This window comes from Rhinopithecus bieti, unplaced genomic scaffold, assembly GCF_001698545.2.
Source record: "Rhinopithecus bieti isolate Rb0 unplaced genomic scaffold, ASM169854v2 scaffold_6513, whole genome shotgun sequence".
Classification (NCBI taxonomy): Eukaryota; Metazoa; Chordata; class Mammalia; order Primates; family Cercopithecidae; genus Rhinopithecus; species Rhinopithecus bieti.
This window is the reverse complement of record NW_016805931.1, coordinates 5,402,510-5,419,442: the sequence shown is the minus strand read 5'-3', so window position 1 is coordinate 5,419,442 and position 16,933 is coordinate 5,402,510. Positions and strand designations below refer to the sequence as shown.

The 16,933-nt window shown below is 34.6% G+C and overlaps 1 protein-coding gene across 3 annotated transcripts in view; it reads left to right on the top strand.

The window, feature by feature from the left end:
• LOC108531006 (cAMP-specific 3',5'-cyclic phosphodiesterase 4D-like) overlaps positions 1-16,720 on the top strand; it is a 533,042-nt gene extending 516,322 nt beyond the window's left edge. For 2 of the 3 annotated variants that reach the window (XM_017874245.1, XM_017874244.1), the window contains exon 3: positions 16,161-16,486. In XM_017874245.1, coding sequence (XP_017729734.1) covers positions 16,161-16,394 — 234 coding nt within the window. In that variant the 3' untranslated portion in view covers positions 16,395-16,486. Of the gene's footprint in view, positions 1-16,160 lie in introns of all 3 variants that reach the window. The other variant, XM_017874246.1, reaches the window with a different exon arrangement.
• Positions 16,721-16,933: the final 213 nt, after the last annotated feature.

Sequence of the window (16,933 nt, the reverse complement as noted above, 5' to 3'; positions counted from 1 at the left end):
AGAGATGATTTAAAGCATACAGGAGGATGCATGTAGGTTATATGCAAATACTATGCTATTTTATATGCAGGACTTGAGCATCTGAAGATTTTGGTTTCTGCAGAGGGTAGGAAAGGTTGAACCAATCCCCCATGGATACCAAGGTAAAACTATGTATGGTTTCCAAATATTTTCTTTCATCCATACATAGAAAATATTTCATTTTGTTGATTGTTTCCTTTGCTGTGCAAAAGCTTTTAAGTCTGATGTAGTCCCATTTATTTTTTATTTTGTTGCCTACACTTTTGTTATCGTATTCAAATAATCATCACCAAGACCAGTGTCAAGAAGCTTTCCCCCGTTTTCTTCCAGTTTTATGGTTTAATGTTTTAATTTCTTTTAAGTGAGTTTCTGTATTTTATGTAATAAAATATGGATACAGTTTCATTCTTTTGCATATGAACATCCAGTTTCCCCAGCAACATTTATTGAAGAGACTATTATGTCCCCATTGCATATTATTCATGCCCTTGTCAAAGACTAATTGATTATATACCCAGGGTTTATTTCTGGGATCTCTATTCTGTACCATTGTTCTGTATGTGTGTTTTGATGCCAGTACCACACTGTTTTGATTACTATAGCTTTGTAATATAGTTTGGAATCAGGGAGTATGACGCTTCCAACTTTGTTCTCTTTTTTTTTTTTTTTTTTTTGAGACAGAGTCTCACTCTGTTGCCCCAGGCTGGAGTGCAGTGGCACAGTCTTGGCTCACTGCAACCTCTGCCTCCCAGGTTCAAGCAATTCTCTGCCTCAGCGTCCCTAGTAAGTAGCTGGGATTACAGGCACCTGCCACCACGTTTGGCTAATTTTTTGTATTTTTAGTAGAGATAGGGTTTCACCAACTTGGCCAGGCTGGTCTTGAACTCCTGACCTCGTGATCCACCCACCTAGGCCTCCCAAAGTGCTGGGATTACAGGCATGAGCCACCATGCCCAGCCATTCTTCTTCCTTAAGATTGCATTGACTATTCAGGGTCTTTTGTGGTTTCATATGAATTTTAGGATGATTTTCTCTATTTCTGTGAAAAATTTCATTGAAATTTTGATAAGGATTGCTTTTAATATGTAGATCCCATGTGGACATTTTAACAATATTAAATCTTCCAATCCATAAATATGGGATATATTTTCATTTTCATTAATGTCTTATAGCTTTAAGTGTAGAGATCTTTCACCTCCTTGGGTAAATTCATTCTTAAGTATTTTATCCTTTTAGATATTATTGTAAATGGGATTTTTTAAATTTTACAGATAGTTTATTATTAGTATATAGAAATGCAACTAGTTGTTGTATGTTGATTTTGTATCCTATAAATTTGCTGAGTTTTTTTTTTGTTAATTATGACAGTTTTTTGGTGAAGTCTTTAGAGTTTTTTTTTTTTTTAATATGGAAGATGTCATTTGGATTCCTTTTATTTCTTTTCTTGCCTAATTGCTCTGGCTAGGGCTTTCATTACTGTGTTGAACACAAGTGGCAAGAGTAAGCATTCTTGTTTTGTTTCAGATTTTAGAGAAGAAGGTTTCAGTTTTCCACCATTTAGTGTGATGTTAGCTGTGGGCTTCTCAAATGTGGCATTTTTTGTCTTGAGGTTCATTCCTTCTGTTCCTAATTTGTTGAGAGTTTTTGTCATGAAAGGATGTTGGATTTTGTCAAATACTGTTTCTGCCTCTATGGAGATGATTATAGATCATATCTTTATCCTTCATTCTGTTCATTTGGTATATTACATTTATTGATTTATGTATATTGGATCATACTTGCAAATCTAGGATAAATTCCCCTTACTCATGGTGAATGATAGTTTTAATATGTTGTTGAATTCAGTTTGCTAGTATTTTGTTTAGGACTTTTGCATTTATGTTCACCAGGGATACTGCCTGGTAATTTTTTTTTTCTTATAGTGTCCTTATCTGATTTTGGTCTGAGGGTAATGCTGACCTCATAAAATCCCTTTGCTTTCAGCCTATGTGTATCCTTAAGGCTTAAGTGAGTCTCTTATTGTCTCAATATAAGAGCATTTTGTTGGATTTTTAAAATTCATTCAGCCACTTTGTGTCTTTTGATTGAATAATCCATCTATATCCGAGATTATTTATTATTTCTAGATAAGGAGTTATTACTACCATTTAAAAAAATGCCTTCTGATGGGTTTGTAGTTCTTGTGCTTTTTTTTGGTTGTTGCTGTCTTTTGTGATTTGTTGATATTTTGTAGTGGTATGCTTTGATTCCTTTTTGTCTTTTCTGGATCTAGTAGAGTTTGTTTTTTTTTTTTTTTTTTTTTTTTTTTTTTTTTTTTTTTTTTTTTTTTTTTTTTTTTTTTGGTTTTTTTTTTTTCTCTTTTTTTTTTTTTTTGGTTTGAAGAGTTTTTTTTTTTTTTTTTTTTTTTTTTTTTTTTTTTTTCCTTTGTGATCACTATGGGACTTTCAAAAAACATAGCACCTTATAATTTTATTTTATTTTAAGCTGATGACAAGTTAATTTCAATCACATACAAAAATGCCACACTTTTACTTTCTCCCGTCATTTTCTGCTACTGATGTCACACTTTGCATCTTTTTGTATTGCGTATCCATTACCAAATTATGGTAACTATAGTTTATTTATTTATTTATTTATTTATTTATTTATTTAATTTATTTTGAGACGGAGTCTTGCTCTCTCACCCAGGCTGGAGTGCGGTGGCGCGATCTCGGCTCACTGCAAGCTCCGCCTCCCGGGTTCACGCCATTCTCCTGCCTCAACCTCCCAAGTAGCTAGGGCTACAGGCGCCCGCCGCCATTCCCAGCTAATTTTTTGCGTTTTTAGTAGAGACGGGGTTTCACCGTGTTAGCCATGATGGTCTCAATCTCCTGACCTCGTTATCTGCCCGCCTCGGCCTCCCAAAGTGCTGGGATTACGGGGATGAGCCACCACACCCGGCTTATTTTTAATTATTTTATTTTTAACTTTTATTCTAAATTTAGAAATAATTTATACATCATCACTACCACATTCGAGTATACAGAATTCAATTATGTATTTACCTTTTCCGGTGAGTTTTATACTTATATATATATATATTTTTATGTTGTTATTTAGTAGCTTTTCATTTCAATTTGAAGAATCACTTTAGTATTTCTTATAAGGCAGATCTTATGGTAATGAACATCCTCAGCTTTTGTTTGGGAATGTCTTTACCTCTCCATTTCTGAAGGCTAACTTTGCAGGGTACAGTAATCTCATTTGGCAGGTTTTTTTTTCAACGTTTTGCATATATTATTCCATATTATGTATTTGTTATCCATAAAATGGATAGGTGGTTTGTTATCCATAAAATGGTAGGCTTGCATTGGTGTCTGTGAATTTGAAGAAGCAAACAGTCTTTCATTCTTTACAGGCTCATTTTAACAACCTTCTCTTATTGGGTCTCTAGGCTGATGGAATTCCCTCTACGATCACAAACAATTGTAGTTGGAGCTAGGTCATGTGTCTGCTACTGATTTTGTACTGGAGGCTAGTTAGCAAGCCTATTACCAGGGGCTTGAGCAGGCATAAATCTTGTCTAGTCCCTAGGCAAACTGCACTGTCTCCAAGACATTGTTCAGTAGGACTGTTTTATAATAAGGGTTCACTTCAGGCTTCACAGTTGTTTCCACCAATGGCACACCTGTTATTAGGTATGCAGATAGGTGTGGTTCCCTCTGGATTTCTCAAGGGCTCCCCCTGACTCACTGAGTATGTCTATGGGTAGGGAGAACCGTCCCCAGATCAACATGAGAGATCCTGGAACTAAGTCACTGATGCTTCAGGGTCCACATCTGAGAGGACTTTGCTCCAGGGAGTTGGATGGGCATACATCTCTGGGGACAAGATTGACCTTGAGCCAACTCTAAGTGGGAATGGAGCAAAGTTGTAGGGCCATTCTCAGAATCTACTGTGGAACCAAGTTTGGCAAGCCTGTCTCCGAGGACATGGATGGGAATGAGTCCTGACAGGTTGCTAAGTGAACAGGACTGCTCTCAGGTCACAGTTTCAGTTTTAGGATATCATAGTTAGCAGACAGCTCTATGCAAAACTCTGTTCCTTTATATATCTGCCCATTTATGTTATCAATGTCACATATTACAGCTTTTTATATTTTGTATTCGTTAACATAGTTTTATACTTATAGTTTATAATTAAGTTCTATACCAGAGTTAAAAGTAATTTATGCAACACCTTTGCAATATTATAAGATTTTTATTTATCTAAATGTTTACCTTTTCCTTTGTGTTGCTGTCTAGCATACTTTGTCTCAACTCAAAGGACTCCCTTTAGCAATTCTTGTAAGTCAGGTCTAGTGCTCACGAAGCACCTTAGCCATTGTTTATCTTTATTTCTCCTCCATTTTCAAAAGACAGTTTTGCCAGAAAGAGTATGCTTGGTTGGTAGATTTTTTCTTTCAGTACTTTGAATATATTGTCCCACTACCTTCTGTCCTATAATGTTTCTCTTGAGAAATCCGCTAATGTCATTGAAGGTCCCTTGTACATGATAAGCCATTTTTTCTTCTTGCTTTCAAGATTCTCTTTTTGTCTTTGATGTTTGACATTTTGATTATAATTTATGTTGGTATATTGGTTTTACCAAGTCTGAGTTTTATGAGTGCCTTGAATTTGATTGTTCATTTCCTTCTTCAGATTTGGCAAGTATCTAGCCATTATTTTTTTCAAATAAGCTTTCTGTCCCTCTCTCTTTCTATCTCATTCTCAGATTTGCATTATGTGTATGTTGGAACATTTGATGGTATTCCGTAAGTTTCTTAGTCTTTCTTCACTTTTCTTCATTCATTTTTTTTTCTCTTTACATCTCTGGCTTCATAATTTTAAGTGGCCTCTCTTTGAATTTATTTATTCTTTCTTCTGCCTGATCAGGTCATCTGTTGAAATGCTCTAGTGAACTTTTCAACTCAGTTACTGTGTTCTTCTATCTCCACGAATGTTTGTTTTCTTTTTAAAGTTTGTTGATATTCTCATTTTGTTCCTGCATCATTTTCCTAATTTCATTTAGTTTTCCATCTGTGTTCTCTTGTAGCACATTGAACTTCTTTAAGATGATTATTTTTAATTATTTGCCAAGTAACATAAATTCTTATTTCTTTCTGGTTGGTACCTGGAGATATATTTTGTTCCTTTGATTGTGTCATGTTTCCCTGTTTCTTCATGTGCCTAGTTATTTTTTTCTGTGATTTGTGCATTTGAAAAAGCAGCTACCTCTTCAGTCCTTATAAATTGGCTTCATACAGGGGAAGACTTTTACCAATTAGCCCACATAGAGATTTTGGGGGCCTCTCCAGTTTTTTACCAAGGGATACATCTTCTTTGAATCTGTCTGTGTTCTTTCCCAGTTAGACAAATTTGCTTCTTTTTCTTCCAAGAGCTTTTAATATCTTTCTCCATCCAGTGTCTGTCTGCACCACTGCAGGTTCTGTGGCATTGCAATAAGCCACTGAGTTACCTTTTGCTCTCTGCAGACCCCAGGCATCCAAAGTATGTGGATTCCATTAGTGCTCTGAATCAGGAAAGATAGAAACCAGTCTCTCAGACAACACTCTGAAACACCAGAATATTGGACATACATTCCACTCTTCTCTTTCTCTCCTAAGGGAGAAGTCATAAGGTGGGATTTTTTTTTCCTGATGACATCAAGCTGTGCTGGCTTGGGGGAAGGGCTGTCATGGTTGATATGAAATGCCTTTTCTCATCTATTTCAATGAGATTGTTATTTTCTTCAAGTTTGCCTCAGGCACTGCAACTTCTTAACTGGTTTCTAGAATTTTCATAAAACTTTTTGGATCATATATTATTGCTACATTGGCATCTCTGGTAGAGAATTAGATTTCTTGCTGATGAAACTCTATAGACTGCTTTTACAGTATTTAATATTGCTCTTATTTCATCTCACATGTACATAGTCACTTTCCTAACACTTATATAATTGTTCTCTCTACAATAGCTAGTAGTGTTTCCTATAACACATACTGACATATACTGAGTTCTTATATAAGAAAATATTTAATGGGATTTTGTATTTTTCCACTAAACTTTCTGTTGATTATTTGAAGGTACCACACTTTTTGTTGTTATTGTGGCTTCACGGTAAAATTTTTTTTGTATAGGGCAAGACCATCCCCATGTTGTATTTTATAACATGGCCTAATTTCTCCAAAAGTAAAATAAAAAAACTAAAATGAGATGATTTTCTTGCAATAACATTAAACTTAGAAAATTATTGCAGGGAACATCAGTCTTGATTATATAAGTCTTGGAAAAGTTATATAGATTTCTTCACGTAAGTTCTACTTATTTCTTTTGAGCTTATTTTAAACATTTTGGTTTTATTTATGTTGGTGTGATAGTTTTAACAACTGGTCTTTGATTTTATAAATAAAAGCCTTTTTCATATTTTAGTTTAAAACTGGACAAATTTACCTATTCTTACTTTCAATTATTTTTCAGTTGATTTTTTTGGGTTTCCTACATTTAACTAAGTTGTAATCAAATAAGGATAAAGTTGCCTTCACTTTTCTCACAGTTTTATGCCTCCTATTTCTATTCCTCACATTGGGTTACTGAATTTGTTAGAGGTTTTGAAAATGGGGCAATGTTATGTGTGAGCTAAAACTATGAACGTTGATATCAACTAAACCTGGTCTCAAAACTCTGAAGGATCCTCAGTTCAGTTAGAACTTAGAAGTCTTAAAAGACGAGTTGGCTAGAGAGAGGTCTGCATACACATTGCCATGAGTCCTCAGACCACATAAGAAACTCTTTTTTGTCTGAAACAAGGCTGGAGCCATGCCTAGATGGCCTGTGGAAAGCTCCCATGGAACCAGCCTGCTGTTCTCATTCCAGGCAAACTAACCTCTATATGGTTGATAGTGTCACTATGGACAAACTAACCTGTTTAAGCTTCATTTTCCAAATCTGTATCATGGGAATAGTAACAGTTTTTTGTACAGCTTTTATAAGAATCAATTAGCTACCTATACAATATATGTAATACAATAAATATTACTAATTTTCGATGATTATTCTGATCTTAAGCATGAACCTATGCTTCACCAGTAGCTATAATGTTAAATATAAATTTAATATAAGCATTCTTTTGATTCATAGTTTGTTTATCAAGGAAATATTTTGTAGTTATCTGAATATCAAAGCCAAAAGCAAAGCAACATTTCTGACTCTCTGCATGCAGAGAGGGAACTTAGCTTTACTTTGTCTCCTCTTTCCTCCCCACAGCCCAATATTTGTTAGTTTATTCTAGATTTACATACCCAGTTTATCACTGTAAATGTATCATCACTTAAATGATGATTTTAGATTTTGCTTTCATGTTTATACACGTAGTTTTGATTGGTATTGGTATTTAAGTAAAAATTGAGAATGAAGACAATAGATTCTTTGTATTTCTTTTAAGGTTGTGATCTGACCACTGATTCTTCAAGTGAGAAACTTTTCAAAACACTTGAAAGAGTAAACTGACTGAGTTTTAACCTATACTTACTGTAAGACAGAATTTTTAGCTGCTAAAAAATCAATGTTAGTTTCTTTTCTACACTTGGGATTCTATTACTGTATGTAACTGTGAAGGAAATAATTGACAGAACTCATGTTTCTCCTTAATTTTTTTCCTTCCTCTACTAACAAAATAGAATTGAGTTTATTTTTTAAAGTCACCCAGGAAATGTACAATGCTATTTACAAAAGGTTAATTGAATCCTAGATTTGCAGATTGAGTTTCTTGTTGATGAGAATGTACAGTAGAATATTACTGAATGAGAGATTTTCTATTCCTTTTGGAAACTTTTTGGAAGTTTTGATGACTGAGTTATAGGGAATGGCTTTAGAAAGACTTCAGTGATATCTGTCTCTTCTAATCAGTATGAAATCACAGCCTATATTTGGATTATGCTCTGTGAATGTTTGAAATCTATCTGTTACCTTTGTGTTAACCTGAGGTAGAAATTCTCATTTTTATACAGAATTAATTTTGCAGAGTATCTTTTCTATATCAGTATACAAATATCCATTTGAAAATTGATTGTGTTAAGTCGATACAGTGCCCTTTTCTGTATTGAAAGACATTAGGATGTTTATTGCCTTGACTTGTGAATTTCCTGTAAGGTTATTTGGGTAATAATAGCATTCAGTTTTAAGATACAACATATATAATAAGTAATGAGACAAGAGGAAAAAGATTTTGCATAAGGCTTAAAGAATCTTAAGGCTTATTTTCCATCATTGCTTTAGTGCATTATTAACAATTTCGTGGAGACATGATTGACTAATATATGAAGGAAATGTCTACTATTGGCATATAATATGTTAAAATTGCAAATAATCAACTGTGATAATAGTCTATTAAATTGTGTCCTAGTCCTTGAAGAGTCACTAACATTATCTTGTTTATACTACAAACTTAGATACAAGGAAATTTTACTTTTACAGAACTTAATGTTGCACCAAACTAATTGGACAGGAAAAAAAGGAATGTGACATTGGAAGTGGTAAAACAAAACCCATCCTCTGCCTACGACTGTCTTCTTCCTGGACCGATCTGACTATTTAACATGCTAACCTTTACAATGCTCTGCATAGTGTAGGCCCTCTGAAAGCACTTGAGTGCCTGAAATCTTTCATTCTTATTTAAAACAAAATAGGTGAAAATACTTAATCATGATGTCTATATATTTGAAAGAGTATTTGAACATGGGGAGAGACCCAACCAGTTTGAGTGGCTGAAGTTTTGGAATTTTTATAGAAATTCCCTATTATGTGTTTCAACTTCATGTCTGACTTAAAATAATAGTTACAATACAACATTGCTAGTAACACTGATGTCTAATACCATTTCCTCTTTCCCAATTTCTTGCAGTTGAAGACATGGAGATGAGTATGTCTATATGCTTCACTCTTTCCTCAGCAAGGTTTATTTAGCATATGTTTTGTTCCAGGCACTGGCTAAGTGCTAGGGGTACAAAAGTTGTTTTGGCTCCCTTCCTTCCAGATGTGTCCATGTGTCCAGGCTAACAGAGTGAATAGTCACACAGGCAAATCACTCTCCTACATTTGTCAGGCTGAAGGCTGACTTGGGTGTCATAAATAAAAAGGCAGAAGATATTTTTATTCATTGTCTTGGATGATATTTTCAACCTGAGTGGGCAGATTGAAAAGAAAAATGAGGCCAGGTTCAGTGGCTCACACTTGTAATCCCATCACTTTGGGAGGCCGAGGTGGGTGGATCACCTGAGGTCAGAAGTCTGAGACCAGCCTGGCCAACATGATGAAACCCCGTCTCTACTAAAAATACAAAAAATTTAGCTGGGCGTGGTGGCGGATGCCTGTAATCCCAGCTACTTGGGAGGCTGAGGCAGGAGAATCGCTTGAACCTGGAAGGCGGGGTTGCAGTGAGCTGAGATCGTGCCATTGCACTCCAGTCTGGGCAACAAGAGCAAAACTCCAGGAAAAAAAAAAAAAAAAAAAAGAAGAAGAAGAAGAAGAAGGAAAGAAAGAAAAGAAAAGAAAAGAGAAATGGTTGAAGGATAGCAGCTTGGACAATGCCTAGGTTTTAAAGACAGCTAATTGAGGAGCCAGCAATGAGACTAAATGAAAATGACTGGAGAAGTAGATAGACAGAAAGCAAAAATAAATGTCCAATTTATGGGGTGATCTACATCCTTTTTTTTTTTTTTTTTTTTTTTTGTCTGCAACAGTCCAGATGTTCTCTTTTTGTCGATGTCACAACTGGCTGGCACTTTCTTTCAACTTGCAAAAGTGTTATGTACTCCAGTAAACCCTAAGTTCTCTGTTACAGCTTTGATCATATACTGGTGATTATCTGTCTATTATATTTTATCTCAAATGAACTGTAAATGCCTAAGCAAAAAGAGGTGCCTAATTCATCTCTGCATTTTCAGTACCCAACACAAACATGAAAGGTAGTAGGTGCTCAATAAATGATTAATTGAGAAATTAATAGGAATGGAAACACAACTAAGATAGGTTGAACTCCTTTAAAGATATATGTATAAAATATAGCACTACCTGTAACAAGGAAACGCTAAATGTTTGTGGATTACCCCAACAGAAGATTATCTGTGGCTCATGTACTCCAAATTAAGTGTTTCTGATTGGCAAGTGTCTCTTTTGTAAATAGTGATTAAGAAACCATGGCTTCTTCTATCTTGTGGCTCTACCATCTTCAACACATGGTGAGGGGCTACAGAGGGGAAGAGAAATAGGGGGGTTGTACTCACAAATTTTTATGTGGCAGGCCTGAAAGTGGCACATACACAGACACATACACATTTCCTTAACTTATAATCAATGAGCAGGTAATGTAACACACTGACATCTCTATAGCTACCTGTAAGGGAGTCTGGAGATGTGGTCTCACTGCATGCCCAGAAAGAAACATTCTTTCCTGCAATGCCCATATATGTACATATATATATATGTATATACATGTTTACATATGTATGTATATGTATATATATGTGTATACATATAGTGTGTGTATATATATACACATTTTAAGGGGATTTTCTGATAGAAATTTTATTTCTCCCCTCTCTCTCTATATATATGAAATAAATGCCAGAGACCATGAGATTATTAAGAACCACAGAAATTTATTTAACCCTAGTGATGTGCATGCCTGTGTTTTAAAGGCCATTAAGTAGTTTGCTATCTACTTTTGAAAGAAAAAAATTAAACAAAGAAATTAATTAAATATCTTGGATAGAAACTGAAACAAACAAAAAGGAAAATAATAATAATAAATTTAACATTCATCCATTGTAAGCGTCAATTATTACGGAATTACTTACTTTAGGCGTGTATTTCAGAAAGATATTTGTCGTAACAGTAAAAAGCATAACATTAAAGTTATTTGGCTGTCAATTATTCCATATAAGTTGGCTAATTATTGAATATAATTTTATTTTACTGCAAGGTAGCAGGTTCATATTAAATTTATTTCAATATGTTAGCATTTCTTTTATTTTGATACTGCATATCTTGAAGCTGAATATGAGATATTTCTAAGTCCCATCAATAGCAAGGTGAATGTTGTATCATTTTATTATTATGACTTTTATTATACTTTTAAAATTGAAAACAAGACATTTTATTATAGGAAATATAGAAGGTAATAATTAATAAAGATACTAAAACAGAATTATTACCAATACTGCTCAGGAGAATCATTTTAGAGAATTAGGATACATCTTTAGAGAATTGTTTTATGAATATAATATGTGACTTTTTGTTTTGTTTTGATATTATTGTTTTATAAAAATGAAATCACTCTATAATCTGTTCTTCCCACTCAACATTGTATCATTACATGATTATGTATTCTTCTACATTATTTTAACAGCCTCATAGTATTTCATCATATGATGTATCAACATTTACTAAGTCAATCCTTCAGTGCAGCAATTAGATTACATCCAGTTATTTGTTATTATAAATGAGCTGCAGTGAACATCTTTGTGCCTGGATATTTGCCAAACAATTATATTAAACTATGTCTAAAATGTCAAAACCATTAGTTCTCAAACTTTAATATGCACTAGAATGATACTGGTGACTTATTCAGACTCATAAGCCCTACTCATAGAGATTGTGTTTACAAAGATCTGGAATAAGACCCAGGAGTCTGAATTTTAGCAGGCACCATCTATGATTCTAATGCAGAGGGTTTGAATGTCACATTTTGAGAAATAATGACTTGGAGACATTAGAAATACTATCTTTTTCCATCATCTCCTTGCCATAATGCCATTTTCTAACAATAACATAAAATACTTATTGCTCTGGCAATTAGTTTTACATCTCTCTCCAAAATAAGGACATTTAACCTCTTGCCTTGTACTTGATAAGGTTGTTCTTTTTATTTCTGAACCATAACTGATACACATTGATCTAGAGTGTGAAAAAGCCTCTTATACTGTTTTGGAATGGAAAATGTTAGAATATAGCCCTCTAGTGCTTTATCATTTTTGTTATAAAGATAAAAGTATTTATAGAAAGTGGGTTTAAACTAACAGAGTGTAAGCATGGGTATAAACGTCATTTTAGTAGAGATAATTATCTCAGAAAAGTTACCACTTGAGGCAGTTTTATCTAAAAGAGAATGTCACAAACATTAAGTCATTCAACAGATAACCTCAGTTATATAAAGCATTTTTGCAATTGCAATGCTAACACCCAGAGTAGGCAGCTAAATGCTTATAAAAAGATGTTAACTTTGGCCAGCTATATTTAGTGCTACTGAAGCTTTGCTAGACTCATCCTTTGTTCTTCTTTTCTATGTTCATCCAGAAGAATAGTATTTACACATGTGTTAGTCAGGGTTCTCTAGAGGGACAGAACTAATAGGATGGATGTATATGTGAAAGGGAGTTTATTAAGGAGTATTGACTCACATAATCACAAGGTGAAATCCCACAATAGGTGGTCTGTAAGCTGAGGAGCCAGGAAGCCTGTTCAAGTCCCAAAACCTCAAAAGTAAGTAAAGTGGCAGTGCAAGGATCCAAAAACCCAGCACTCTATAGAAGCATGTTACAACATTTGATGACTCTATAATTCTCATCACACTCAAAAGTAGGGAAGCTGATTTCAGTCTGTGGCCCAAGGCCTGAGAGCCCCTGGCAAACTCCTTGTGTAGGTCCAAGAGTCCAACTGTTTGAGAACAGGAGTCTGATGATCAAGAGCAGGAAACATCCAGCACAGAAGAAAGATGGAGGCCAGAAGTCTCAGGCATTCCAGTCCTTCCATGTTTTTCTGCCTGCTTTTAACCCAACTGTGCTTGCAACTGATTAGATGGTGCCTGCCCACATGGAGGGTGGGTCTGCCTCTCCCTGTACATTGACTGAAATGGTCATCTCCTTTGGTAACTCCCTCACAGACACACCCAGGAACAATACTTTGTATCCTTCAATCCAATCAAGTTGACATTCAGTATTAACCATCACAACACATAAGTCATTAACTTAGTCAAGACCTATTTCCAATCCAGGAATGAAGTTCTGTTCTTAGAGGAACTTCCTAAGTACATAAGTACACAGAGGCTCACTTTCCCAATCTAAAAGCTAAGACTTTTCCAAGTGCATATGCTTTCTGTTTTTTTTCTATATTTGTTATCTCAGAGAAACATTGATTTGCCATTGGTTGTTGCAAAATCAGCATTTTATAGCTGGAAGTGGTGTTAAGGTTTATTTTGTATAACCTCTTGATTTTATCCCTATGGAGACTAAAGACCAGCAAGGTTAAGACCAGCAGATCTGGAATGAGTTATTTGTATATAGCAATAGCAATATACAAATAGCAATTTGTACATTGTGTTGTTGCCAGAAAATGGCATTATTGCAAGAAGATGATGGAAAATATAGTATTTCTAATGTCTCCAAGCCATTATTTTTCAAAATGTGATGTTCAAACCCTCCACATCAGGATCGTAGGTGGTGCGTGCTAAAATTCAGACTCCCAGGTCCTATTCCAGATCTGCTGGTCTTAACCTTGCTTGTCTTTAGTCTCTGCAGACAAAAAATAAGACATTATACAAAATAAACCTTAAGAACCCTTCCAGTTATGAAGTGCTCTGATTTTTAAACAACCAATGGCACCTCTTAAGACCACCTGAGTAATTACTTGCAGAACAGGGGATAAAATTTCTATCCTCTCATTTAATGATAGATTGTCATTCATATCTAATGTTTATGTAGGGCTGCTGTCATCTCAGTTCTGTGTAATTTTTCAAATGAAAATATGAAGCTTATTGAGTTATGATCAATTAGTGTGTGTTCTGTTCTTTTCTAGTAATACTCACTCTGCCAGTGACTATACTTGTTAAGGTAGTGCAGCATGGTGGCTTTTAGCTCCAGTTTTAACTAGAAGAGATTTGGGTTTGGATCCTGACATGTAGGGTGATCAATCATCCTGGTTTCCTTGGGACTCTGGGGTTTCCCTGGACATAGGACTTTGAGTGCTAAAATCAAAAGATCCCAGGTGAAGTAAGATGATTAATCACCTCACTAGCCATGTGGCTGTGTGGCCAGTGCATGATATTTGATAGGTCTCTGTGGTTTTTAATGGGTAAAATGGGAAAAGTAACAAGAACTAACTCATAGGATTTTAGTAAAAATTAAATGAGACAGTATATGTAAAACACAGCACTACTTAATAAAGACTCAGTAAATATTAGTCATTATTATTGATGTTTTATAAAACATCTCAGAATTTAGGATTTGAAATAAATGAACTTCCTTTTTAGCTTTGACCTCTTTTTTTTAAAACCTTCTCAGTACCCTTCTATTGTCTTGTTTGTCTATACAACTGGACAATACAACCCAAGATTGGATAGAGTCCACCATCTCACATCCTTTCACCTTTTTCAAGATATAAATCAGGAAGACAAAAAATTTCTATTTGGGAACCAATGTGAAGAATGAGCATCAAAAACAGCATAGTGCTATGGAGAAAGGGGAAATTAGCCTGGATTATAATAATAGCTGCCATTTTGTTGAGTGCAAACTCCTTGCCAGACATTGGTGCTTCAGATACTTTACATATTTGGTCCACACAGTGACTCTGAGAGGTAAATATTATTATCTCAGTCTTCAGATGGAGAAACAACCTCAATGAGCCTAAGTTACTTGCGCAAAGATAGCTGTATACTAAGGATTGTAATAAACAAGGTCTGAATGTTCCAAGCTTGATGAATTTCTAACTTTCAGCCAATGGGTTAATTTTGGGAAATATAAACTTCCCTCCCTGGGCTAGTTTCTTCACCTGTAAAACTCAGAAGGGAAGGAAATTGCCATATATGAGTGCTAATCACAATGCAGGTAATGAACTATGCACATCACATGCATGGTCTCATTTAATTCTTATCTGTAAATATTAGTCCCATTTTTATAATAAAGAAACAGAAGCCTTAGAGAGACTAAGCAACACTCTAGCAATACAAATAGTAAAGTGGCAGTGCAAAGATTAAAAAACCCAGCACTCTATAGAAGCATGTTATAACATTTGGTGATTCTATAATTCTCAATATGTGGATATAATAAATATTGCTAGAGTAGACTTTCCAGCCATTTGGAAATAATTATTGCTCATGTGATAGTATATTTTTCTCAACTAGAATCAAAATATTACATTTTGACCTGGGTTTACTTTTGCATGTGGATAACATGGATCAAATTTGCAAAGCTCTGCTGAGTTGTGACTTAAATACAGATCTACTGCATCCTCAAGTTTCTTGTAAAGCCTTTTTTTTCTTACTACGCTCTCAGTCTTATAATAATTGTCAAGAGTATATCTGAGTAAGATGTGACATATGAAAACGTATGTTTCAAATATGGATTTAATATGCAGAAAAAACAGGACTTTTTTTCTTCCTCTCTCTTTATGGGCATGCATGTAAGAAAAATATATATAAATATAGTCATGTGCTGTATAACATTCTAGTCAACTATGGGCCACACATACCATGGTGACCATAAGATTATAATACTGTATTTTTACTGTATCTTTCGTATGTTTAGATATGCTTACACAAATATTTCCCATTGTGTTATAATTGCCTACAGTATTTAGTACAGTTACAATGTACCATCTATGTTTGTGTAAATACACTGTGATGTTCACAAAACAAGGCAATTTCCTAATGATGCATTTCTCAGAATGGATCATTATCAAGTGATGCATAACTGTATATATATGACACATGTGTATGTCAAGATATGTATTTAATAATGTTTGCAATTCATTTCATAGGAGTTATAAAAACATTTTGATTTATCCTTGATTTTATAGAATCCATGCACAAAGCTAATAAATTCTAAGATTACTGAAGATGTTAATTAACTGTTTTAACCAAGCCACACCTGGTAAACAAATTTGCTATGTTAAATATAAATTTAGATTTTAGTTAATCAAATATCATTCACTTAATGTCACTGTTTTCTAGATAGCATTTTTCATGTATAAATTTTACTTAATTTCCTTCCCAGGAAAGTATTAAGCATTACATAATGATAAACACTGACTTTTGTTGATTATATGTACTTTCTTGAACTATTACTTCAGGCCTCTGAGGAAACACTACATTCCAGTAATGAAGAGGGAGACCCTTTCCACGGAATGGAACCCTATCTTGTCCGGAGACTTTCGTGTCGCAATATTCAGCTTCCCCCTCTCGCCTTCAGACAGTTGGAACAAGCTGACTTGAAAAGTGAATCAGAGAACATTCAACGACCAACCAGCCTCCCCCTGAAGATTCTGCCTCTGATTGCTATCACTTCTGCAGACTCCAGTGGGTGAGTGCCCTCAGATGTCACTTCCACATTTTATATTTTAGATGTGATTGTTATCTGTGGTCTTTTGAGTTTTTGTGGCTCATTGCTTGATTTGAGTGGGAGAACAATGGGGTTTCTAGAGTAAAAAAAAAGGGGGGATGAATTTCTCAGGTGACATATCTATATCTGCAGGAGAAGACATTTTAGTGAAATTGTTTTACAAAGAAGAGCTGGAAATGTATTGGTGAATGTTAATAAACATTTGCAAAAGGGCAGTTGTACTTGGAAAATTAATATTGGCCATATGTGACTTGATAGAAAAAATTTTAACAAATGAGAACTAATAGACAAATTACCGTGTAGTGATACATGTCTAGAAACAATAGGAAATGTTCATTGATGCAAAATGAATTTGGCATCAAGAATAGATTGTACTGTAATTAGAATCAAAAGAAATATGCAGTGGTATTCATGAGTCTAAAAATTTTGCCTTTGACATTTTGCAGTATTGCTTACCAGAATGCCATTTCAGCTCCCAGTATAAGGTAAATTTATTTAGTGTTA